Here is a 27,788-nt window from a genome sequence, read left to right as displayed (position 1 = left end):
CGCTTGTGCGCACGGATCGGAGCAGCGGACAGGGCTGCGAACAGATCAAAATGGTGACTGCGACCACCTCAGAGGGTCTCCACGAATGAGGACCCTCTGATCTGACTGGGTCTAGCCCTGCTAGGGCAGATCAACCCGGCAGCCCTGGTCCCGGCTGGTGACCTGTGCGACTCCTCGAGCTTCGGAGACTTTTAAATAGATTTCTACCTTACTTTGTCTCGGCGTTTCCCGGTCTCTTTCTGAGCAGTCTCCGGCTGCGGGGGGGGGGGGGGGGGGGGGGGGGGGGGGGGTCCTGAGTCCATCTGTCAATATGCTAGGAAATAGTGGATTTAGTTTCAAGCACTTTTGCTGTGGTATAATTCAACAGAAAATACCTGAATGTAAAACTGATCTGAATATTGTGGGGAAAGAATCACGCCAATTTTTTACAAAGAAAGTTTGTTTATTTTTACATACTTTAATACAGAACAATTCAGTCTGACAAACAAATCTGAATGTACATATATTTATATATATATGGAGGTTTTATATTTGGTTAACAAAATATACATTTTCTCTGTAAACAAATAGCACAACAAAAAAGGACAAGCTTAAAAAAAAAAAAAAAAGCTCTCTCCCTACTGAATCCCATTTATCCCGTATTCAATAATTCATGCAGCAATATAGGAGTAGATTACAGCCAGAGAGTAAAAGCTTAGCCCTGTTTGAAATATGACTAAGTATGAGCAAGAATGCAAGCTTTTTTTAATCACATGTCTGGCATTTGAGTTTTCTGAAATCTCCTGATTCCAAATATCTTAGTGTGATTCCACAAAATTCTCAAACTGTTTTAAAAAGGGAAACATTAGCCAAGCTAATGCTCAAGGTCATCTTTCACAACTAGCATCCAAGAAATTAGTCATTGCAGCATTCATTATCATTCCAGTACTTCTGAACATCCCTAGAAATGTAATTCCCCTGTGGTCCAGCCTCAGACTGTTCCACTAGTGAGTGAGGTGCAACCAACTTCATGTTCAAATTTCAACTTTTTCTAGATCTTGTCCATGGTAGTAAAGTGCTATGAGAATGGCTTATTATTGTGCAAAAGTAATTTGGTTCAGTTTGAGCACCAGTAGCATTCCACCCCCCCCCCCCCCCCCCCCCCAATTCATGGAATGACTTTCTGGCAACAAACTAGTATTTTGCAATCAAAGAAAGACCTCAATGGCAATTACTTGGCTACTTTTGCCAAAGATGGAGCAGTCACTTATTTCTCTAGCAGCCCCCATAATCTCTAATTTTCTCACTCCCAGCACATTAATTCACTGACCTGCTGGTAGAAGTCAAACAAGGACTATTGCTCTGTGCCGTACTGACAAGCTCTGATGTGGAAGACAGCCAAAATTCTTCCAATCATGTGAACTGATCACAGGTTATTCAAGAAACATATCCAAAGTCAATGCTGCCCAGCTATAGAAAGTAAAAACTAACTCACTTCCCAACTGCAAACTAATACACTTCCCCTCTGACAACATTCCAACTCCCTTTGGTTCTCTTCAAGCCCTTCATAATTCTTATAGAGGACATTAATAAAACAAGTTGATCTGGGCCTGAAAGCCTGTGGAAAGCTTTTAAGTGTTCTGACCAGAAAATCATATGCAATAAACTGACATCTTGGAAGCAGCTTCTGATCAGGACCATTTCCCAGCTGTCACCCCAGTTAAGGGGGTTTCCCCCTCAATATTGTGGATTGGTGGGGGGAGAGTGTCCCCTCTTGACTACACATTCATCCTTCCCACCCTGTTTATCCGATTTAAAAAAAACCCACCTTGCTAAATATTTCTCTAGGGTGGGTTTTTACAGATATATAGAAAATAATAATTTGACTGTGCAATCAATTTACCATATATTGTTGATTTATAAGGACCATAACTCCTAAGATTTGTTTCTGCTATTTATTGCCCCTGTCAATGAAACCCAAATGAATGAATCTGTGAAGCCTTCAGCTCCTATAGTGCAACCACTGACTTGTAGATAGGACAGAAGTGGCCAAGCTCCAGTCCTTGAAAGCCACAAAATGGCCAGGTTTTCAGGATGACAATGGATATGCATAAGAAAGATTTGCATACAATGGAGGTAGTGCATGCAAATCTATCTTATGCATATTCATTGCCAATATCCTGAAAATCTGGCCTGTTTTGTCTCTCAATGACCAGAGTTGGCCAGCCCTGGGTTAGGGTATGCTATCTATGGACAAACCATGATGATGTAGTGTGTATTCTCAACCCAGCTTCACTGTCCTGCAGAGGAGCTATATACCAGTGTGAATGGAGTCTCCCCACTGATGAAGGGGAGCGTTTCCAATATTCACAAGGGTGTCAAATAAAATCCTCTTAATTGCATAACAAGAACTGGGACTGTCCCCCCCCCCCCCTACAAAAAACAAAAAAAAAATGTCAGAAGTTCAGTTTACTGCTTTTCAATCTTCCCAAAGATGACCAACATTTCTCAGGACTGCTGCAGGATTATTTCACCTTAATGTCCATGCCTACAATTCTCAGGGAACTGACAATTATACTGATGAGTCCTGTGTCTCAAAACAAGTTCAATGCCTCTGTAAGAAAGGCATTATTATGATTAAAAAATATCAAACACAAAAGATATGAATAAAAATACCATCATATTTGTTTCTGAAAATTTCCTGAGATTTCTTTAACTTTTTCACTAGGACCATGGTCACTAGGGCTGGGGTAAGAACTGAGTTGAGTCTTTTGCTGTGAAGAACGTAACAGCTTAGCATATAGATTCTCTTTTCTTCAATGCGATATCCAGCAACTGGTCAGTAGCAAAGCTCTCTAACCAACAAACTACTATACAAGGCATACAGCTGTGAGACAATGAAAGGGCAAAAGAATATTTTATACCATGATATTCTCTATCCATCATGCTTGAACTTTCCTATCCATTTTCAGTATTCTCTCTCCATTATGGCTACTGGATATATTTGGTTGTGCCAGAAACTACTATGGTCTCCTTCAGCCTGATTCCTCTTATGTCATCACAGACCAGTGTCTGTAGTAAACTGGCAGCCCCTGGCTTGAGCTATCAACAGTAGAAAATAACAGAAGGAAAAGGCTGACAGTACAGGTCAGTTTCTGGTTTATATATCTAAAACCTTCAGCCATCAGTAAAGAGGACAAAAATATAAAATAAGAAAAACTGGAATTTTGATAAACTATTTTGCTCTTTAAGATGTTTGGGGGGATGGGGCTTACAATCAACTCGTTAAGCAGGACTATAAATTCCACGTTAGGATAGGAAGTAAAAGTACTGTAGTGAGGGCAGCCATAGGAAAAGAAAATGCATCGCTATGCACAATCCAGCCAGCATCATTCTGCCTCAAGGACCATCATTACTGTGATCACCTGGACGTCTTCCATGTGGTGATCTGGAGCTAGTCCCTTGTAGGTCCCTGACCTAGCTGAATTTATTCCATCAAATGCAACATGTCAGAGCACCAACACAAGGACATGACACCCCTTCCCAGAGAGATTTAGGATAGCACTGAACAAGTGCCAACAGGTTTCTTCCATTCAAGTGATAAAGGGAAAGAGGTAAGCCTGCCCCACAAGTGTGCATATGTAAGAGGAAGGAACTGAAGCCTTAGGGAGCAAACTGAACAAATACTGTCTGCTTTTCAACTGGAACTAATCACACATCGGTCCTCCAGCGCTGGTGAACTGCCACCTCTTCAGGGACAACCAACAAGAGCTCACAATTCTTTCCTCGAAGCTGGTGTTTTAAAAACTTCCTGTAAGAGAGGGTAAAGAGGAATAAACAGAAGAAAGTTTTAAAAAAGGAAAGTTAGGATGCTGAAACAATAAGAATGCTAGAATAAGTATTCCACTAACCTCACACTGTATAAAAATATGCTTTTTGTCAGTTTACATTTTCAAGTGTGCAAAGTATGTAGGTCAGGAATTCCCAAAACCTCTCTTGGGGATTCCAAAGCCTGTTGGTTTTCAGGATACCCACAATGAATAGGTATGAGAAATTTGCATATATTGAGCCTCCAGCATAAGCAAATTTATCTCATTCATTGCGGATATCCTGAAAACTTGACTGAGTCCCCAGGACAGGTTAAGGAGGCCCTAATTATTTTGTGCTGGCTGAAGTAGACAAAACATTTTCTGCTTTAAAAGTCCTTTCAACTGACCAGCACATAATATGAAATCAGACTATGGAGAAAATGTGTCAAAATTCACCAAGTCAAGCATGGGATTTTGATGTCATAAGTTTATGTCACTGCAGAAAATACAAAGCAGAAGAAACAACCCTGAGCAAACAGGCAAAGCCTCTGTCACATAACACCTTTGGGCTACAGCTAACACGGATTACATTCTATTTTTGACCAGCTCACCCTTGTTTGCAATGAGTAGAGGCAAAAACATCAGTCACAAAGTAGTACCTTTGGCAAGAAAGGGCCAGTCACGACCAGACACAATTAGAAGTATTAGGACATTATCTATGTGATAGCTGTTCTGTTTGTAAGCAAAACAGTTGCAGGTGAAAAAATTCCCTTTGAATGGCTACAGAACTAGGAGTTCAGCATGAGAACTACATGCAATAAGAATGGGGTGGTATATTTAGTCTGGTGCCCATGTAAACCTCTATATGTGGGGGAAAACCGTAAAGAAGTTCCACACTACAAATATCAAACATCTCAGAGTGATAAGGGAGATTAGACACCCCTAGTCCAGCCCTGTGCATAAGCATCACAAGAGTTTAAAGATCTAAAATTCATAGTTTTGGATAAACCTAGGTTCAGATCTAGAGAGTACAATCATGCTACATTCCTTTTACGCGCCAAGCAGAGGTGGACACTATATACTCACGGGCTTAAGGAAATTAAATGGACTGTGTTCCTTTGAGCCACATGGAGAATTTGTCAGCACTTTTGTTCCTATACATGATGGTTAGACTGGTAGAGTTAAGTGATCATGTCAGTGATTTGGGTTTTATGCCATAGGGTATTTAATATCATACTGCCTCAAAATGATGTGGAAACTAAACTGTAGTACTGATGGCAGAAAGACCAAATGGTCCATCCAGTCTGCCTAGCAAGTTTATGCTAGTAACTGCTACTCATTGCAGCTTACCCCTAATCCTTATGTTAATCAAAACCAAGCACTGTCCAACCCATATCAAAATTACTATCAATATTTTTACAGGGCAAGCAGCCTTTATTTCAGAAAATGCTGCTTCTCTCTCCACACCCATTGCTCCTTGTCACCTTGTCACATTTGTCACCTTGTCACATTTGAGGCCTCCCTTCTTTCTCTGATATATCTGAAAAATGTTTTTCACCTCACTTTACCTCTGGCAATCCTTTCTTTGCTTGACCTTTTGCTTTCCTGATTTCTTTCTTCATCTTCCTCACTTTCCCCAGATATTCTTCCCTGCGTTTCTTTTTTAGGATCCTTTATACTTCTTGAGTGCCTTTTTTTGCTGTATTAGAGATTTTTATAGCATTGTCCATTTGGGCCTGGAACCTTGTGCAGTGAACTAGATTTAATGCAATCCATGATTTCCTGAAGTTGGATTGGTTAATATTATATTGCAAGTTGTTTTTCCCCCCCAATCTAAATAGGGGTAAAATCCTGAAAAAAATTTGGCCTCTGTGGACGCTGCTGTATACGACAAAACTTTTTAAATATTTGAGATTCCCATAGCACTAGTACCTTGCTTGACCATTTGGTTCACCAGGGATTCAACATACGTTCTACCCTTCCAAGTCCTTACAAGATCTGTGAATTTTCCTGCTTTATTTCCATACCTAAATAATTTGAGGGGTATATGTAATAATATCCCTTGAGTTCTTTGATGCAGGTAAAATATTGAATGCACAGAGGATTGTTCTATGTTCATCTATTATATGTATTAAGCTAACATTAATTTTGCCTTAGCTTTCTTTAATTTTGATGCCAACATTAAATAAGAAATCTTGGTTTTCCTAATTAAATAGGCTGAAATTTCACCTCTCATTACAGTCTTGTTTCCCAAAATAAAACTGATTCCATTTATATTACTCATTAGTTTGCTCAAATTCTAACCATTTTTGTTGCAAGTAAATTTTGAATTCCTTATCTTCAGAAGACCAGGAAATCTCCATAGTTTAGTACCTGTCTAGGTCCTCGATAACTTAATATCTACCCATATTAGGGAATGATCTGATATCTCAGCTTGTCCAGTCTCTGCCTTATTTATATTCTGAAACAGTGCAGAAATGTATATAATCAATACATGACACTGTGATAAGTGCCCTAGAAATGTGTATCATCTTTCACCACTGGATGCAGATTTCTCCACAAGTCTACTAATTATAAAGCCTTGCACAAATATGGTATTCCTTTATTCTTATTTAAATCGGGGAACTTGAGTTTGAGGATCTATCATATACCAGATCACTGACACAGTTGAAGTCTCCTGCCAGTATTAGAGGGCCTCTCATACAGTAAATAGTTCAGAGACTAGTAAATCTCTAGTAAAGGGAGGAGGAATAGCCTAGTGGTTAGAGCAGTGGACTATGAACCAGAAAGACCAGGGTGTTTCAGTCCTGCTGTCGCTCCTTGTGACCTTGGGCAAGTCACTTTACCCTCAATTGCCTCAGGTACAGATTGTAAGCCCTCTGGGGATAGACAAATACCTACAGGACCTGAATGTAAACCGATGTGATATCCCAATTGAGATCAAATGTCGGTATATAAAAACAAATAAAATAAAAAATGTTGTGAGTGTAATTGTTTGGTGCATATATATATTGCACAAGGTGATTTCTTTACTATATGCAGTTTTCTTACTAGTATAACAAACCGTCCTTCATTTTTTTTTTTTTTAAGTGCAAATAGGTTTGAAGATTACTGAATCTGCCTGTTTGCAAGTAAAGTCAGCGGGAGAGTGGGCGAACGCTCGCTCTCCTGGCGGGCGCACTGGCCACTCGCCTGTGCGCGCGATACAGTATTTAAATGAGGCCTGGCGATAGAAATGGGCAAAAGGAGTGGTGGCTGTCAGTGGGTTTGACAGCCGACGCTCAATTTTGCCAGCGTCTGTTCTCGAACACGCTGACAGCCACAGGCTCGGAAACCGGACGCCGGCAAAATTGAGCGTCCGGTTTTCAACCAGACAGCTGCCAAAATTGAGCGTCCGGTTTTCGACTCGATAGCCGCCGGCCGACTTCCATTCTTTTTTTTTTTTAAACTTTTTTTTTTTACTCTTCTGGACCTCCGACTTAATATCTGAGGGTGTACAGAAAAGCAGGTTTTACTGCTTTTCTGTGCACTTTCCCGGTGCCGGAAGAAATTAATTTCTGAAAGTAAAATGTGCGGCTTGGCTGCACATTTTACCTTCTGAATTGCATGCGAATACCTAATAGCACCCTCAACATGCATTTGCATGTTGAGGGTGCTATTAGGTTTGGCGGGTTGGACGCACGTTTTCCGCCCCTTACTGAATAAAGGGTAAGGGAAAATGCGCGTCCAATCGCGGGTTAACAGTGCGCTCTGCTGGAGTGCACTGTACTGTATCGGCCTGTTAGTATAGCAACTGCCCGCTTTCATTGATTAGCAAGGGACAATAAGCAGAGCCCCACCCATCCTCTAGTTAGCTTTTTGCTTTCTTCTGCTGTCAAATGCATTTACTGCATAAAAGCCACTTGTATTTTATGTCTATGAAAGGATTGTAGTATTTTCTCTATCATAAGAACATAAGAAATTGCCATGCTGGATCAGACCAAGGGTCCATTAAGCCCAGCATCCTGTTTCCAACAGAGGCCAAACCAGGCCACAAGAACCTGGCAATTACCCAAACACCAAGATCATTTCATGTTATTGATGCAATTAATAGCAGTGCTATTCCCTAAGTCAACTTGATTAATAGCATTTAATGGACTTCTCCTCCAAGAACTTATCCAAACCTTTTTTGAACCCAGCTACACTAACTGCACTAACCACATCCTCTGGCAACAAATTCCAGAGCTTAATTGTGCATTGAGTGAAAGAATTTTCTCTGATTCTCCTTAAATGTGCTACTTGCTAACTTCATGGAGTGCCCCCCTAGTCCTATTATCCAAAAGTGTAAATAACCGATTTACATCTACCCGTTCAAGACCTCTCATGATCTTAAAGACCTCTATCATATCCCCCCTCAGCCGTCTCTTCTCCAAGCTGAACAAGCCCTAACCTCTTCAGCCTTTCCTCATAGGGGAGCTGTTCCATCCCCTTTATCATTTTGGCTGCCCTTCTCTGTACCTTCTCCATCGCAACTATATCTTTGAGATGCGGCGACCAGAATTGTACACAGTATTCAAGGTGCGGTCTCACCATGGAGCGCTACAGAGCCATTATAACATTTTCCATTTTATTAACCATTCCCTTCCTAATAATTCCTAACATTGTTTGCTTTTTTGACTGCTGCAGCACACTAAGCAGACGATTTCAAAGTATGATCCACTATGATGCCTAGATCTTTTTCCTAGGTGGTAGCACCTAATATGGAACCTAACTGTGTAACTACAGCAAGGGGTATTTTTCCCTAAATGCAACATCTTGCACTTGTCCACATTAAATTTCATATATAGAAAAGCACCGGTCCAAGTACAGATCCCTGAGGCACTCCACTGTTTACCCTTTTACACTGAGAAAATTGTCCATTTAATCCTACTCTCTGTTTCCTGTCTTTTAACCAGTTTGTAATCCATGAAAGGACATTGCCTCCTATTCCTTGACTTTTTAGTTTTCGTAGAAGCCTCTCATGAGGGACTTTGTCAAACGCCTTCTGAAAATCCAAATACACATCTACCGGTTCACCTTTACCCACATGTCTGTTTATTAACCCCTTCAAAAAAAATGAAGCAGATTTGTTAGGCAAGACTTCCCTTGGGTAAACATGAAAGCTAATGCGATTTTTCTTTTCCAGGAGACTGATTTGAGAGCAAGACATGACCATCTGTTATGACGGTTGATTAACCTACACAATATTTTGCGCCTGATGAGTGGGGATTTTATTTTCTAAACAGCTAGCTGTAGATATGAAAGCAATTATCCAAGATGCTGATGGGTGATTTCTGATTTTAAAAGTAGCTACTGGTGAATGTTTACTTCCTTAATGTATCACATGGTACTTTTCTATCTTCCTTATCCAATTCTCTTCAGGGATGGGCTGAAGGTCATGTATTAATAGGGGGTGACTTCAATCTCACTAAATACCCTTTTCTAGATAACTCGGGGGAGGGGGGCGCAAAGTGGGGTCCCCTAAGGCTCAGAGAGCTCAGCTGAAGGCTTTAATGACTGGAGTCCAACTAACATTTGGAGATTGTGGAATCCAACGGAGAAAGACTACTCCTACTCTAAACCTTATACTTCTTATTCTAGGATTGATTTCTTTTTGCTAAACAGAGGTTTGGTAGGACATACCAAGGGGAGCGGGCATTGGGAATAACTTGGTCTTGGTCTGACCATGCCCCAGTGTGGGTAGAATTGCAGTTGGGGAAGGTAGCAAATACTGGCCTTCTATCTGATACATAATTTAATGAGTTCAATGAAAAACTAAGAATATTCTGCTACTAACCAGAATGGAGAAATTACTCCAGCCACAGTGCGGGAGGGCTTAAAATTAATGGTAAATTTATTTCTAGGTCTGCCTTGAGGAAAGACAAGATTAGGCACAGCTAGAGTTGATGTAAAGGAATTTACATCAACTCTAAAGCGAAATTAGAATCCAGGCATAAGAGGAGTAGGGAGGATCTGACTAACATTACTAGAACTGGCAAAGCAGAACTTAAAAAATTTAGAGGTATCTGATATTGCAATGCAAATGGAAAGAGTTAAAACAAAAATACTTTCAATTTGGCAATAAGGTGGGGCAACTTCTGGCCAGAAATGTGAAGGGTCAGGTCCTGCAAAGCCAAATCCTGAAAATTAAAACTAAGGAGGGGAGTTGTGTCTATGACAGCAACTCGACAGCATGTTGGTTGGACCAATTTTATACCAAACTTTATGCAGCGGATTCTAATATTGGGGAGGCAGACATTGATTCCTTCTTAAAAAGATGTCCCACTCCCAATGTTTACTAGAAGGTATAAGAGAATTACTGAATAGGAAGATAGATAATGTAGAGGTATCTATGGTAATCTCCAAATTGAAATCAGGTAAAGCACCTGGTCTTGATGGATTGTCATCCAAATTTAAGAATTTAAGATTTTCAAGCCAGTATTCTTGGACCCTTAGTAGAGATGTTTAATTTTCTAAAAGATAATGGGAATTTGGCATTGGGAGCCAACGTAGCTGGGATTACAGTTTTGGCGAAAGGGAGACATGACCCTATTCTCTGCAGGTCCTACAGACCCATTTCCTTAATAAATCTAGATCTCAAGATTATGGCAAAAGTAGTAGCCCTACGACTAGGTAATGTGGCTCCTTTATTGATACATGGGGACCAGTTTGGCTGTGACCCAGGTAGATCGGCCATAGACAATGTGCAGAGGATTATAAAATTTTCTCTTCCTCTTATTAAAATTTGAAAGGTTTACATCAGCATCACAATCATAACAGAACAGATGGTGATAGCAACAATTTAAACACATTAAACATGAACATTTGAAAGGTAGTATACACAGTCCATATATATGCAATTAGTACAGTGTTACCAACCATAGCTTGAGCAGATTGATAGCAATACTGATATTAATACAGACAGCAACACCAACCATAATTCCAACATTAGTGCTAACAGTGCAGTTTTTAACATGAAGCACATATGGTTTTCACATGGTAAACAAAGAGTTCCAGAAATAATTGCTTTGTATTTTTATTTTTTTTTGTGAAAAGAGTTTATTCATGAAAAAAAATGGTACACACAAAGCAACAGCAATTTGACATTAGGTGACAAAACACAACAGTGCACCATACAACGTAAAGAGAAACTTCCTGAGTATATCCAATAGTCAAGAATGTCCATCAACATGAATAAAAGAAAGTAAAACTCTTTCCAACCAGTTTCCAATCATTTGCTCTATTCCTGCCACCCATCCCCCCCCCCCCCCAGCTCCTTAATATCATTGATGACAATGTGGTAAAGTAGCAATGTAAATTCAGTACCAGGTATTCCCCCACTACAGGAAGGAAGAGATAGTGGCATAAAGTAGATGACCAATAATATGCAGTAATAATAAAAGGTACCATACGAAAGGCGCAGCGGTTAGGGAACATTAATACGTACATAGTATGAAGTACAGCATGGAGAACAGTATGAGCCAAGCAGCATTCCAGTACAATAGACAACGAACAAGGTGCAAAAGGCAATCAGACAGTCTCAACACAGTCTACTGGTAACCGGGGGACCTATCTCATATCACTCCGTGTAGCCCACAGTGTACCCCACAGTAAACCCGGTTCTAATCCCCCTCCAGTGGCATACTGGATGGATCCCTTTGGTCCCTATCACCGGCCCTATGATAATTAAGAAAGGGATTCCACGTGTCAATAAGCAGTTTTCGTTTGCCTGCCGAAACATGTTTAACAGTAAGTCGTTCAAGCCCTGCCAAATGAAACATTTTATTTAACCAGTGCTGAAGACTAGGTGCTTCGGTAGAGAGCCAGCCCGCCAACATTATTTGTTGTGCCAGTAGAGCTGCCAGTCGCAAGAAGCGGAACATGGCTGCAGATAGCGGTAGTGGGGAGTCATTCACCGACCCAAAGAGCCAGAACCGTGGACCATTTGGCATCTCTGCCTCATAAACCCGAGAACAAACGGCGCCAATATCGTGCCACAAGGTCTGTACTTTAGAGCAGGACCAGAAACTATGAAAGTAGTCACACGACTCAGCGTCACATTTTAGGCATTGGGAAGTTGGGCAAAGCCGCATCTGCTGAGCCTTAGACCTAGTGTAATAAAATTGCCATAAAAATTTAAATTGTAACTCCCTGAGATTGGAATTTTCAGAAATCTTAGGTATATTTTCTAAGTAGACTTTCACATCACCCGGGGTTATATCAAGCGCAGGGCAAGTATCCCATTTTTGGGCTATAACCTCTAACAACGAGGAACGCGTACCTTGCTCCAGTGCCTTCACCAGAAAAGAACATTTAGGTTTCCCCCGGGAAGGGCCAAGAAACAGAGTCTCCAGAAATCGATAGTCAGAAGGAGAGCAGTCTTGCAACCTTTTAGAGGTAACGTAATGTCTAACTTGCATATAATAAAACAGATCCACATTCAACAATTGGTACTTGTCCTGTATTTCTTGAAACGTATATAGGCGGCGTTGCGACCAGAGTATTAATTGCCCTATAAATTTAACCCCTGCCGCCTCCCACCTTCGGAAGGCCAAATTTGATAGGCCCGGTGGAAACATAGGGTTGCCACATAAGGGCACCATGGCTGACTCAATACCCGCTGCATGTTTGTAAGCCTGCAAAAAGGACCAAGCGCTTCTGCCTGCAAGATAGTAAAGTGTCTGACAGATGCAGGGACAGCGCTGTACGGTATTTGTATGAGTGCCGATAACTCCAGACCCTGAAACCAGGCCAACAAGTGGTGGCGGGACGAGTGATAAGAAGTGCTTCCAAACCAGTCCTTAAAATGACGTAGCATACAAACGAGATTATATTTTTTAAGGTCTGGGCACGCCATACCGCCCTGGAGTCTTGGTTCCTGCAACCAATGTAGGGCTACCCTCGCTTTACGACCCTTCCAGATAAACTTCCTCAAGACCCCCTGTATTGTTAGAATGTCCACTCTGTTTAACCAGATGGGGAGCATTTGCAAAAGATAGAGCCAGCGAGGTAACTATCATTTATGTGACCATCTCGTCAATCGGTCCTGGAGATTCTTCAACATAGGACGTAGGTTCGTATGATAGAGATTTTCAATATTGGGCGGTACCAGTATGCCTAAATATTTAATATGCGTGGTCGTCCAGCGTAAAGGGAAGGTTGAGCCCCAATTTTGCACTAAAGGCCCAAAAACTGGCATGGCCTCGGACTTCTCTCTGTTAATTTTGAGCCCGGAAAAAGACCCAAATTCCGACTGGCATTGTAAAACATGAGGGAGAGATACCATCGGATCGGTCATGAAAATAAGTAAATCATCGGCAAATGCCGCAATCTTAAAGGAAGAATCTGCCACCTCCAGACCCTGAATGCGAGAGTCCGAAGCCATCTTCCGCAGCAAAGGGTCCATAGACAAAATGTAAAGCAGGGGCGATAAGGGGCAACCTTGTCTAACTCCCCTATGTGGGGTAAAGGCAGCTGTTATGGAACTGTTGACCAGAAGGTGAGAGGTGGGGGCGCTATATAAAAGTTTGATGTAATGTAAGATAGGGCCATTAAAACCAAATCTGTTTAGGACGGAGAAAAGGTAAGGCCAGGACACCCTATCAAAGGCCTTTTCCGAGTCAAAACTGACTGCCATAGATTCTAACTGGTGGTATCCACAGTAGGCCATCGCCGAAATCAAACTAACAATGTGAGAGCTGGCGGACCTGCCCTTAACAAATCGACCTGATGAGGAGAAATCAATGAGGGGAGGACAGCACTAATCCTAGAAGCCAACACGTTGGCCAGGAGTTTGAGATCACAATTGAGGAGAGATATCGGGCGATAGGACGCTGCTTGAGCCAGGTCCTTGCCTGGTTTCGGTAGTACGGTGATATAGGCCTTATTAAAGTCTGATGGGAATGCCCTCTTCTCCAACCCATACTGGTAAAAGGCACACATTGATTCAGAGATATGGGGTTTGAGGATTTTGAAGTAGTCATAGGAAAAGCCGTCAGGCCCTGGGGCCTTCCCTGCTTTGCTATGTTGGATAACCTTATCTAGTTCAAATGGAGTGATGGGCTTATTGAGCATGTCCAATTGAAGGGAAGTGAGAGTAGGGAGGGCCAGACCTTGAAAAAACTGCGCCTCCTCCTGAACTCCGCCCACCCGGTCCTCCGAGTACAGGCACTCATAAAATAACCGAAAAGTCTCTCCAATGTCCTCGTCCTTGAGAGCCCACGTATTTTGGGGCGTTTTCAATTTGTCAATATGCGTTTTGCTACGCCTGGACCCGATCATATTCGCTAGCATTTTCCCAGTCCTATTCCCAAATCGAAAGAAATTATGCTCCGCACATTGGTATTGTTTCAGGGCCCTTTGTTGTAAATAACCCTGCAATTCCCCCAGTACCAGATGATATGCCCGAACCGTATCTGCGGATCTATGGGGAAGCATATTCTGTTTAGCCTGCTGTAATCTTTGTTCGAGGGATAAAATGGTGGAATTTAGCCGTTTGTTCCGAGCATGAATATGAGAGAATTTCTCCCCGCATGACAGATTTACTAGCCTCCCAAAAAAGACCAGGCTCAGATCTGTGGGCACCATTCGTGTCGCAATATAAGTTCCATTTCTCCAGGAGAAATTTCTGAAATTCAGGGTCCTGCTTCAAATAAGCAGGAAATCTCCACCATCGGTTTTTAGCGACGGGATTGCCAAACGAATGTCTGCCCATATCAAAGCATGGTCGGAGACGCAGGCGTGTCCAATAGCAGCTTCTGATACAAAGGGGAACAGTGTACTCTCCCCCAATATATAATCGATTCGGGAAGAAGTCTTGTGAGCTTTAGACTCATGTGTATAATCCCGCTCCTCCGGGTGTAAGTTCCTCCAATAATCCAATAAGCAGGAGTCGGAATCCAGCCAAATTAAGTGTTAAACAATCAGATCGAACAAATGTATTAAACCACAGCAAAGGAATAAACGAAACCCTCATCTCCGCCAGACTCCCTCACATAGTTCAGTCCCCTTTAATGCCCGCCACAAATGCCTTCGCAGCTGCTGAGTCCTTAAATGTGTGCACTGTCCCCGCGTGCCAAATCTTCAGGTTTGCGGGATACTGTAATTGAAATTTAATGTTGCGCTTGAATAAATCTGAGCAAATCGGGCTGAAAGCTTTCCTTTTTAATGCTAATTGAGAGGAAAAATCCTGGAATATACGAACCGGCGTTCCCTGGTAATTCAGATCCTTCTTCAGCCTTGCAGCCTGTGTAATAGCTTGTTTCTGGGCCCAGTTTAACAGTCTGGCAATAACGAGGCGCGGCTTGTTATCAGTATCCACGCGTCTTCCCAATCTGTGAGCCCGTTCCACACAGAGCAACCCCGCCAATTCCGGTAGCCCTAAGGCTTCAGGCAGCCATTTTTCTAAGAATTGGGGCAGGGACCTCTCATCCAGAGATTCAGGTAAAGCAGTTAAGCGGATATTGTTGCGTCTAGCCCTGTTCTCCAGGTCGTCCAATTTATCACGTTGTTCATGCGACAAACTTTCCAGCTGGGTAATTTTCTGCGTGAGGACATGGTTTTCATCCTCCAGAGTCGATATACGAGCCTCAACCTGTTCCAGTCTAGGCGGGAGGTCAGCTATTGTCTTCTTAAGTTCCTGGAATTGCCCAGTTAGATCCGTGAATCGGGAGTCAAGGGCTTTCACCACCGCCGCCATCTGTTCAGTAAGGTCCCCCGGATTCGCACGCGGTGGAGTAGTCTGCGACTCATTCGCAGTGCGAGGGGAAGCTTGGCGTTCCGGCGGGGATGCAGGCGCAGACGCAGGCGCCATTTTAGATGGCGCGTCTTTAAGTTTTTCTCTGTCCTTTTTTCCCCCTCTCAAGGGCATAACAGATGACGGTTTGGACATGTATTTATCAATCGACATTTACCTGCACGCAGAATTAGGTTTGGGTCAGTTTTCGAGGGTTGTAAAAGATGAATTGAGCCTTTGGTGTGGGAGTGGTGCCCGGAGCCGAAACGAACGCGTCCGTTCAGCTACACCACATCACGTGACCCCAATTGCTTTGTATTTTAACGTTTAGTTTCAAATTTTTAATTCTCCCCTTCTGTCCCTCCCTCTCACCCACCCATCCCTGGAGTGCACTGAAGAGGTTGCGCTTAATTAACTTGTAAGAATTGCAAGTAGTAGATCAATGTCCTACTAGTAAAAATCCCCTACGAGGTCACATATGAGATTAATAAGTAGAAAGGCCTCTACCTTCTCATAGTAGGCATCTCAGAGCATATCGTTGCAAAATTTTTCTGAATCTCTGGGGTTTGCCTTTGAATGAATGGAGACCAAATTTGAAGTGTTACCTCTAGTTTCTTAGGGGTGATTGATGTAGCTGTCATATTTTCAAAGGTAGCCAGTTTAAGCATTTATGGGTCCAACATTTGAAGTTTGGCGGTTCTGCAGTAAGCCAAACAATTAAAATAGTTTGGCCATTAATCCAGCTTTACTCAAAAAAACTCTTTGTCAAAGTGTTCATTTAACCAAATCTCGAACAGAGACCAAACAGCCAAACTCTAGATCTCTTGGTATATTACTGTCGAATAAAGTAGAATAGTAGATTTGTATATTATACCAAAAGGACATGATCTTGGAACAAGACCAGAAACAGTGTAAAAAATCCAACTATATCCTTACATTTAATGCAGAGAGGCGAGGGACATAAGTTTGCCTGAAAGGCTTTGTTTGTCGAGAAATAATTGCCAAATGAGTTTAAATTTTATTTCTCTCAAAGTTACATTTTCTGATATGTATGAAATAGTTTGAAAAAATTGTTTTATTTCTTCTGAATTTAATGATAATTCAGGAAGCACAGAACACCTGTTTAAAATAGCTCTATAGTCTTCACTGTTGGTAGGAGTATCCAACAATTTGGAAAACAGAGCAGGAAAATTTCACCATGGTTCTATCCAGGAAAAGTTCTTCTAATTTCAATTTTATGGCGTGCGGAAAATTTTGTAATCCTGTACTAAATATATAGTGCCTTAATTGTAGGTAAGCGGGGGGGGGGGGGGGGGGGGAGAAGGGGAAAAAAAATCGATCTAGGCAATATGTACAAGTCTTGCAGTTCTTGAAAACTATATAAAATGTTGGAATAGTGAGGAAACAGTTGAAAAAATATGAGTTAATCCTTTGTCCGCCTATATTTTAAATATTCTATTTTCCATCCCTGGCAGAAATTGCGGGTTTCCACAAATAGTGAGTAGAGGAGTAAGGGGTGCGTCTAAGTTAAACATTTTACAAAGATGCAGCCAAGCTTTTCGACTGGAGGAGATAATTGTAAACTGTTGGGGTGGAAAGGAAGATTGTCAGGGGTTTAATTGTACAAGAGAGAGTAGGCATTAAACCAACTTTGTAAATGGGTTGTTGATGAAAAATAAGTTCCCGAAATCCAGTCTTTCAAGTGGCACATCATACAAATGAAATTATATTTCCATAGATCAGGGCAAGCAAGTCTGCCATGTGCAGTTGGCATACATAGGTACCTTAGTGCAAGTCTTTTTTCCGCGCCATATGGACTGTCGAAGTATTAGATTAATGTCACGTAAATACGAATTTTTTAGCCATAGTGGGAGCATTTGTAATAAGTATAGCCACTTTGGGAGCTTAACCATTTTGAATAAGTGTATCCTGCCAGTAAGGGAAAGGAAGAGAAGCCCACTGATTTAATCGTGTTTTCGACTTTAACAAAAGGTGTATGTTGATGTGATAAAGTTGTTATATTGCCTTAGGAATCATCACCCCCAGATATTTGAGACTCGTATTAGTCCATTGTAACGGAAAGGTTGAGCCCCAATGTAATTGGAGGTTTCCGTGCACCTCCACTGCTTCAGACGCAAAAATTTCCCAAACTCTGTTTGGTATTCCAGTACTCTTGGAAGTGAGATTTGTGGGTCAGTTAAGAAAATCAGTACATAGCAAATGCTGTGATTTTGAATGCTGTACCTCCCTACCTGAAGACCAGAAGTGCTTTTATCTGCTATAGCCCTAAGCAAAGGGTCAATGGAAAGTATGTAGAGTAGAGGGGGACAAAGGGCAACTTTGTCTTACTCCCTTTTGTGGAGTGAAAGAGGTAGATTTACTCCCTTTAGCTTGGATATGAGATGTCTGATTCTTGTACAGAAAAGAGATATGAAGTCAGGTCACCACTAAGGCCAAAGCGGTGCAAAACCGAAAATAAGTAATGCCAAGAAACCCGATCAAAAGTTTTTTTGGAGTCGAAACTTACTATAAGTGATGAGATTTTCTGTTACTTGCAGTAGGTCATCGCTGTGATAAGCATAGAGATGTGTGGTGGCGGAGAGACCTTTAACAAAGCCCACTTGGTTGCCCGAGATAAGGGAAGGGGGCACGCCGCTAAGCCTAGAAGCTAACACTGTGGCTAATAATTTAAGGTCGCAATTTAAAAGTGAAATTGGCCTGTACGAGGAGGGTTGTGCCGGGTTCTTACCCGGTTTAGGTAAAAACAGTGATATAGGCTTTGTTGAAATCACACGGGAATTAGTTTTCTTTTAGGGTGGCTCTGAAAAATGAGCTTAAAGATCCAAATCACCTGTGCCCCCAGAATCTTGTAGTAATCATAGAAGAAACCGTCCGGTCTAGGGGCTTTACCTGACTTGCTCGATTGTATAGTGTTTAGTACCTCTACATGGGAAATTGGGGAATTAAGATAATCAGCTTGTTGGGCCGAGACTTGTGGAATTGAGAGTGCTTCCTCCTCTTGCCCCCCCTACTCTGTCATCTGTGTAGAGTTTTTCATAAAAGGAGCGCATCACTTCGCAAATATCCAGCCCCCGAATTGCCCAGGTGTTTTAGGATGACTTCAGTTTTTCTATATGCGTTTTATGTTGTCGGACTCTAAGTTTGCTAGAAATTTCCCTGTTTTGTTACCATATTTGAAAAATGAATGCTCAGCATAGTGAAAGTTTTTGATAGCTCGCTGGTGGAGATAAGCCTGTAGGGAGTTTAGTATAGCTTGGTAGTTTGTCAAATGTTCTGGAGACGGGTTGTGAATCATATGTTTAGAAGCTTTCACCTTATCTTCCAGCTCTAAGATCTTTGCGTTTAAGCATTTGTTTCTGAGATAAGAGATTATCTCCCCTCCTAGCACTGCTTTACCAGAAGAGGCTGGGGGTATCTATGTTGGGTGTTGGAATCCTGAAATTCTGTTCATTTAGAGCGCAAAAATTGTTGAAAGTATGAATCATTTCTCAATTATGATGGGAACTTCTACCATATCTCCTGTTATGTTTAAATCAGCCCATATAAAAGAGCATGGTCAGAAACGTTAGGATGGCCAATGTCCGCTGAGATGGTACACGGAAATAGGTTAGAAGATCCCAAAATATAATCAATTCGAGAGTGTATCGTGGGCTTTGGAGATATGGGTTTAATCCCATTCACCTGGGTGTAAAATTCTCCACAGGTCTAAGAGCTGCAGATTTTGGCAGAGTAAGGGAATAGGTACATTTTGGTTGCTAACAGGTCGTCTAGACAGGTTCAGGGATCAATCCATCAACGGGTCGTGCACTGAATTAAATTCACCTGCTAAGATAAGCCAACCAGTTCGATGAAGCGTAAGAAGATTGGTGATTTTATGGAAGAAAGCAGGAGCAGGTACATTAGGTCCATATAGTAATTTCCTTGCCATTTAATTTCCCCACTATGATTGTATATCTACCTTCTGAGTCTGAGATCTCTAGTGTAAGGTGTAAAGAGATATTCTTGTGCATAAGTATTGCTACCCCAGCCTTTTTCCCAACTGCAGGGAAAAAGTATACTGATCCTACCCAATTATGTAGGGTTTTTTTTTTTTTTTCTACAGAAGTCAAGTGGGTTTCCTATAAGAACGCTATGTCCACTTTGGATCTTTTAAGAGCCTGGAGGACTTTAGAGCACTTTATAGGATTTCCCAAACCATTTACATTAAGGCTAGCTAATCGCATATATACCTACTGTGTCCAAATGTTAAGTAGCAGCATATAAAAGTACATCCCATAATATAGGATGTGAACTTCCTAGTCTTAAGTTCGCATTCAAACAATCATCCACCTTTAGAATATAACAGTAACCAAAAGAGTGGTAGCATACAGATTTGGATGTTCCATTGGTTCTCTGTTAGACCTCTCAATGCACTACAGAAAATAAAAAAAACCCAAAAATAGACTATCCCTCCCCAAACCTTCTAACGAAACTTCTATTGTAATCCATTTATCTACTTTACCGTAATAGTCGGCAAAGGTTGAAGGGGGTACGTTAATCATGTGATTAGACACCGTCCTCCCAACATGTTACATGTTATTTACAAAACCCAAACATAGGCAAAGTGAAGAAAAAAACCGCATCAGGATATAGTAATACCAACTGTAACAGGGAAAAAAAAAAGCCCACAGATTTTACACAAAGAGCTGCAAGAACAACAGGTAAAAAGAAAAAGTTAGCCAAGCAAAAGAAAAGTGATATTCACCAGCGAGCACAGCAAGCAAAGGGAAGTCTAGAAAAGAAGGGTTTCCCTTGGCAAGTGGCAGCTGTGGAAGCATTTACATAGTCCCTTCATCTGAGTCAGCGGCAGGTCGAGCCAGAGGGCAAACAAATACCTAAAAATTTGGTATTGTTATTCCGAATGCTGAGCAGTAAGTTGTTCTGTGACCTTTACCGCGACCATTGCTCCTAATCAGGTTCTTCAATGGAAGGAAGGTCGTCAGAGGTATGGATCCCAGTATGACCTCCTATAAGTACAGCGCAGTGTTCCTGTTGGGCATACCCTTATCGGCAGCCTCCATTTATATTTCCATCTGAGAGCAGGTCTCAGTCAAAAAGAAGCTGAGGGACCGGAAATGGGTAGCCTAGTAGCGAGTATTTTGATGCCGCTCCATTTTCCGTCATGGTATCTATATGTCAAGGAGGTTGCTCTCTGCGAGTGAGGGACAAGGAGAAAATGTCAGCTCACCTGATTGTCCCCGGATCTCTGCAACTCACGCCCTCCAAGCTCGCCAGCACCAAAAAAATCTCAAGTTCACCCCAAACCTAGGGGCAGCATAAGGGCACCTTGGCAAGTTTGGTAACAAGGTGCTGTCCGAGTATAGCTAAATCCAAATGTTTTGGGTAAGCTGAAAAGCCTCAGTCTGGTGGACATTCCGTGCTGATGTTTATTGTACGTACGTTCTGTGAACAGCAGCATATCTCTTGCTTGAAGAAAACACAACACTTTTAAACTATCAAAAATGGACAAAAACCAACCTAAAAGGCATTCGCAGTTACAACTAAGAAAATATTAGCCTCTGAGGGTTGTATACTACCTTCAGTATATTGTGTTTTATTATAACACTGTAGGTTGTCAATCACCCTGTAAGTCCGATATAAAGGCTTTAGCCTTGTCCAATTCAGAAAAAACGTGTTACTTACCCTTGTGCCAGATTTTCAGATTTTATTGGTATTGAAGCTGAAAGCGAATATTTCGTGAGTGGAGATCAGAGCAAATTGGGCTGAATAATTTTCTGCGTTGTGTAAGCTGCACAGAAAAGAGTCTTGAAATAGCCGGATCTCAGCAGATTGGTACGTAAGTTTCAACTGTGCCCGAAAGGCTAGAAAATCATTTATGCGACCAATTTAATACTTTGGCATTGATGATGTGCGATCGGTTTTCTCCCTCCTTCCTTCTACCCAGACGGTGGGCCCTTTCTATCTGAAGTTTCCCCACTAGTTCAGGCAGTGCCAAGGCCTCAGGCAGCCATTTTTCAAGGAACTTTTCCAAGTTTGTCTTCCACAGATTCGGGAATGCCTACTAATCGGATTTTGCTGCGTCGTGCCCTATTCTCCAAATCATCTATTTTCTCTGATTGACCATTTGCAATTTTTGAGTGCCATTATCTTTCTAGTGAGCGACAGGTTTTCGTCCTCTAATCAAGAGATTCGGCTTTATCCACTTTATCCATGTGGGGGTGGAGTTCCGCGATCATATTTTTACATTCTTGGAACTGAGACAAAAGATCATTGAAATGACTATCCAAAGCACTGACCACTGCGTTGGTCACTTGTAAAATAAGTTCGCTTTGCGGATCAGCATGTGATGGAGAAGGGGGATTTTGCCCGGTGTTAGCCGCCATCTTTCCAATAGAGTGTGGTAGTCTCTCCTTGTCTCTTTTCCCTCCTCTCAAGGGCATACTACCAGAAGATTTCAGCATAAATTTATCGATAGACATGTAGTTTCTTTTCCGCAGAAAAAGGAAAAATTTAGGGTCAGGATGGCTATGATTTTTGTGAGCAGTTCACAGGTAGGATCTTGGCCGGGACCTAATGTTAAGTGCCGAGTACTCCTAGAGCAGCAGCGGGACTTCTCAATGGAGGTCCAGATGATGCCAATCCTGACTCTTGAAGAGGGTGAAATTCCTCCAGAATTAGAACCGTATAGAACTATAAGAACATAAGAAATTGCCATGCTGGGTCAGACCAAGGGTCCATCAAGCCCAGCATCCTGTTTCCAACAGAGGCCAAACCAGGCCACAAGAACCTAGCAAGTACCCAAACACTAAGAAGATCCCTTGCTACTGATGCCAGAAATAGCAAAGGCGATTCCATAAGTCACCTTAATTAATAACCCTCTGGGGAGTCACGTCATGTGGTGAAGCCAGGCGGATGTTCTTTGCTCTGGCTCGAGGCACCATCCTCCTAACCCAACAAAAATCATAGCCATCCTGACCCTAAATTTTTCTTTTTTCTGCGGAAAAGAAACTACATGTCTATCGATAAATTTATGCTGAAATCTTCTGGTAGTATGCCCTTGAGAGGAGGGAAAAGAGAAAAGGAGAGACTACCACAGGCTCTATTGGAAAGATGGTGGCTAACACCAGGCAAAATCCCCCTTCTCCATCACATGCTGATCCGCAAAGCGAACTTATTTTACAAGTGACCAACGCAGTGGTCAGTGCTTTGGATAGTCATTTCAATGATCTTTCGTCTCAGTTCCAAGAACGTAAAAATACGATCGCGGAGCTCCACCCCCGCATGGATAAAGTGGAAGGCCGAATCTCTTGATTAGAGGACGAAAACCTGTCGCTCACTAGAAAGATAATGGCACATTAAATTATAAAAAAAAAAAGCCACACAGGACAACACCCCTGACAGCCCTTAATCTTCCAAAAGTCAGACTGCAGAATAGACACTCCTTACTGTATTTTGGAGACAGAAAATACTAGCAGACTGCAGGTGACAGAGCCTCAAGTATTAGTGTACAGTATAACTTTTGATCTCAGTCTGCTAGCAAGGGCGGAAAAAAAGTTATCTAGAATGGTCTGGTGGCCATTCTAGATGGAAAAACCCTGTTCCCAAACTTACTTGCAAGGCCAAGCACAACTGGGGGGGAGAAAGTCTTAAGACTATCATCCCAGAAGCAGCTCAACAGGGGAAAAGCAGCCTGAAAGTAGTCATGCTAGGAGCAAGTCCAATCCACTAACTACTTCAACTGGCCTAAAAACCAAGATTCAGACACAGCATGGCATGCCTGTCTACCATTTGCTGGAGACAGAATTCTGGCAGGCAGAGTATAGCACAGGACCCTATAAGTGGTGAAGTCAACGAGCCTTTTATTCTGTCACCATCTGTTGGCTGAGGAGCATAACCCATGCATCTGGACTGCTCTGCCTGGATAAAGAAGGACGACTTCATTTTAGTTTAACTTTTTCCCCAGATTCTACTTTTAGCATGCAACAGCCATGTTGGTTATCTGCTGCAGCAGAACTTCAAAAAATTCAGCAACTGGGTGCAGTCAATACTATTCAGTTTCATGGGATTGTTACTCATGCACAATTCTGACATTTTTAGTTTAGAAAATGTACTACTAACCAAGTATTAGCTAGACTCCTTAAGATAACACTGAGCATTTTTTTTTGCTCTATGGCTTCTTTCTAAAGAAAGAGTCTGCACCAAAGTCAGCCTACAAGATGTTATACAGATCATGCACGATTCAACTAAAATATCAATACTGAATGCTGCAAAACTGTTTCAGGAATTACAAAACACCTGCCATATTCTTGAATATGTGATGAAGTTTTCCAAACATCCAAAATTAGTTGCTTATGATTTCAAGATTAGAGAAATCACAGATTCACCTGTCTTTAGAATACAGGGTATTTACATTTGTGGATTGGATTTACATCTGGTTAATTCAAAGAAAAAGTTGTTATTGCTTAAGATACCTGTGAAAAATCTAGGAAACTACAGCCATGAAAAAGCTGATATTACATAAAAAAATTAATAGAAAGTTACATTTTATTTATAGCATCCTGTCTTGCTTTTTTAATGTAAAAAAGTGATAAAGGTGGACCACTATATTATAGTTTAAATTGGTTTTACTTCACATCCTTCTCAATATTTAAAACAATGTATATAATTTATTATTGTGAGTCATCTTAAGCAAACAATCTTTTTGTAAAGCTAATTCAGAAAGCACTTAAGAGTTTAGTTGGTTATGTTTTTTCAGCTTTGCTGTTACAATAATTTAAGAAATAAACATGAAAAATGGATGAGGTGTCTATATACTCATTACTGTATGCCTTTAATTGTGTATATACTGACTCACTTTGCATCAGTAGATAAAGAAAATAGGGGTGCATCTTTTATCTTGCCTCATTTTTAAAACTCCTCAAATGCCCTCTCCAGTTCTCTATGCTGTATTTCTTTCTGCACCTCAATGCAACTCCTGCAGAGCATTATGAGGAGGAACAGCATAGCAGTGATTGATTTACTGAGACTCAAAATGGAGGTCAAGTATGCACTTTCAAAAATATTTCTCTCAAGAACAATTATAAACTGAAACAAGAGGGGAGCTTAATTCTGTGGTCTTGGTCTTCAGCTGAATTTACAAAAAAAGTCTTAATGTTATTTGATGTCTAAAATCACAAAACTTAATACAAATATATTGCATGTGCCATAATAGTGCTTCCAGCCATTAACTGAAAACTGAACCCATTAATATGGGTAGTTCAGTAAACAATGTTTAGCACCAATCTAAACAAAATGAAACACTGTTCATTCATCTATTCAATTTCTTGGCAATGTCACAAAGCAAATGTTGAAAATGCACATTTCAGGCTATCTGCAATCTCTGGCCTTGGTGATGCAGTAGTACACAGACTCCCCTACCCCACTGGTACCTGAGCTCTTCCTCACTGCCAATCCTATCGGGCATCTTCAGCTTGGAGTCAAGATTGTAGTAGGTGCCTCCAACTTCACGGACACAGATCCAGTGCTGGCGTTTTAATGGAAGCTTCACGGGGCCCCAACTTAAGCTGGATGGCAGATTCATGATGAAGCCCATCACCTGGCTGAGTGCGATGACACCAACATCCCTGGAGATGCAGAAGCCAGTGAGACAAGGATTAGAACAAGGTGGCAGTGCTCATCTCGCATGCCACTGAAACAGAACTTGACTCAAATCCAACTTCGTCCCCTCTTATTCAAAAGTGTAGAGACATTTCCAGCTGTGTAAGAGCCTCAAAATGCACCTGCTTTTCAGAATAACCAAAATGTAAAAATTAACTTTGTTCTAGGACCAGCCTCTCTCATAACTATTCATTGACAATATCCAAACCAGACCTATTTATACTTTAGAGGATGGATTTGAAAAGCTCTGGTATATACAGCATATTTGCTCACTGTAAACAGAATTTTCTATAGATGGAAAGATGAATTAGCCATCACATGTGGGTGATGTTATCCAACGGTAATGAATGGACTTCTCTCCTAGCTAAGAGAGCTTTGAGCTCCACTGAGCATGTGTGGGAGTTGCCAAGCATGTGTTGCCTCGAGAGCCTGCTCAGTCTATATCACAGTTAAATATAGCTAGGTAGTCTACTCTCCATGGAGGTGGGTATTCTATGGCTAATTCATCCTATCTGTGGAAAACAGTTTGGTAAGCAAATGTATGTTTCATCGATAAGCAGGCTGAATTAGTGATTACATGTGGGGAGTCAAAAGCTGAAGGTTGCGACAGAGCAAGTATTAAATAAGCAAGCCGGACCTCCCTGTGAAGAGTAGGCTACTGAGAGCAGGTTACGCAAAACCACTTGTCTGAAGTTACTGTCTTTGAGAGGTTGTTCAGACAGCAATGGGACATACAAATATGTGAACTGATATTTATCTAAAGTTGCCGCTTTGAAACATATTCAAAGGATACTACCCTGAGATGAGCAACAGTAGAAGCCAGAGCTCTAAACTGCAGATTACAGACTCTGTCAAAGCTCATCAATCCTGCTAAGGTAGCAGTACTGAATACATTCCACGTGGACAATGTACATTAGGCAACTGCCAGTATTGTATGCGACAAATAGATATGGTTGAATCTCTTTTGTAATCTAAGGAATGAAGTATTCTCTCTCCTTCATGGATATGCTGTCTTGGGAAAAAAGGTAGATAGTATGATGGACAGTGATATGGAATGCTGAGACAACCTTTTGTAGAAATTTTGGGCAAGTGGGAAGGACTACCCAATCATGGAGAAAAGGTATTTATGGTGTATTGCGGACATGAGCTTGGAACTTGCTGACTCTTGTAGTTGAGGCAATTGTGATGAGGAATGCCATTTTCCATGTCGAGAAAATAAGAGAATCTATCTACAGTGGTCCAAAATGTGGCTTCAAGAGTAGAGAAGACTTATTCCAGTCCCACGAAAGTGGAAGTTATTGTGCCTAGGCTTAATGTGGCATAAACCTTTCATAAAGCTCAATTTAATTAAATCAGGGAAGAGAGAGTTATAAACTTGTTAAATATCAGTGGATGAATGTGGGTTTAGTGCATACCTGAACGTGGTAAACTGCTAAGAAGTTTGGATGAATTTAACCAAAGTAGCAAGTCCTAAGTTGGAGAAGAGCAGCAAATGTCAGCAAGCACTTGGGCTCGCAACAAAACGGGTCCAAGGTTTTTGTTGATGGCATCACTTAGAATATCCAATCTATTTGAAGGCATAGTTTTCTTGTGGTTAGCTCTGTAATTGGAACCAAATATTTTCATCGTTTACCCTAGAGTAATTGATCAACTATGGAGCATTCAGCCTCCAAGCCGGTAGACATATGGAAGATTTGGATAACAGAGCGTTCTTGCATCCTGAACAACATATGATCTATCAAATACATATTTATTTATATATTTATATTGGGGCACTGCGGGAAAGTTGTACGAGGTATGCAAAACCATATCTGGGCCTTGCTGGAACTATAAAATCAAGTAAAGGATCTTGCAGCAGCTTTTACACCGCCCTGGTAATCAATGTTACTGGCAGAAAACATCCATGAGGCTTGTCCCCCAATTGAGGAGGAAAATGTCCTGAGCCAGTCAGATCACTGGGTAGAAATGAGAAAAATTGATCTAGTTTTTTGTTCCGCTCCAACACAAACAGGTCAAGCTGATCAGCTGTTAATTACTGTAAAGACAACTGGAGCATTTGGGGAAACTCTGGTGAGGCAATCTGCCAGCATGCTGGAGATTCTGGAAGATTGGTGGCTTGTACGACAGGCCAATGTTTGGTTACCCAAATGAAAATCTTTAACACTTACTGCAGAGAGGCCAGGATTTGGTGCCTCCCTGTTTGTGGGCATAAAATGTAGCAACCTAGTAGGCTGTCTGAATTAAGATGTTCTTCCCTCAAAGATATGTTTTATCAACATTCATGTATCTAATAAGCCATAATTTCAGCAGACTGATCCAATAGTGGCTCTTCTCGTGAGACCAGGTGCCCTAAGATCAGAATGATCTCCCTTCCTTTTAAAGGGGAATCCTTTGCTAGTGAGATCTGAGGAAGAACGTGAGAAGCAGTGCTTCATTCCGAAGCACGCTGGGGTTTTACCACCAGTGCAACTCTAGCCCCGAAAACCTGAACTGTTGTTGATAATGGTTGAGTCAACTAATCCCAGTGAGAGCAGAGATTCCAGTGTAGAAAATGGATATAAAAGACTGGT

At 41.5% G+C, this 27,788-nt stretch overlaps 1 protein-coding gene across 2 annotated transcripts in view; it reads right to left on the bottom strand.

Annotated features, from left to right (window-relative positions):
- Positions 1-441: 441 nt before the first annotated feature.
- Positions 442-27,788, bottom strand: part of JOSD1 (Josephin domain containing 1) — a 46,181-nt gene continuing 18,834 nt past the window's right edge. For both annotated transcript variants that reach the window (XM_029590205.1, XM_029590204.1), the window contains exons 4-5: positions 24,990-25,184; positions 442-3,790 (exon numbers count right to left, since the gene is read on the bottom strand). In XM_029590205.1, coding sequence (XP_029446065.1) covers positions 3,691-3,790; positions 24,990-25,184 — 295 coding nt within the window. In that variant the 3' untranslated portion in view covers positions 442-3,690. The remainder of the gene's footprint in view (positions 3,791-24,989; positions 25,185-27,788) is intronic.

Source organism: Rhinatrema bivittatum, chromosome 2 (assembly GCF_901001135.1).
Source record: "Rhinatrema bivittatum chromosome 2, aRhiBiv1.1, whole genome shotgun sequence".
Lineage (NCBI taxonomy): Eukaryota > Metazoa > Chordata > Amphibia > Gymnophiona > Rhinatrematidae > Rhinatrema > Rhinatrema bivittatum.
The sequence above is the reverse complement of the archived record's forward strand: the minus strand, read 5'-3'. Positions and strand labels throughout refer to the sequence as shown.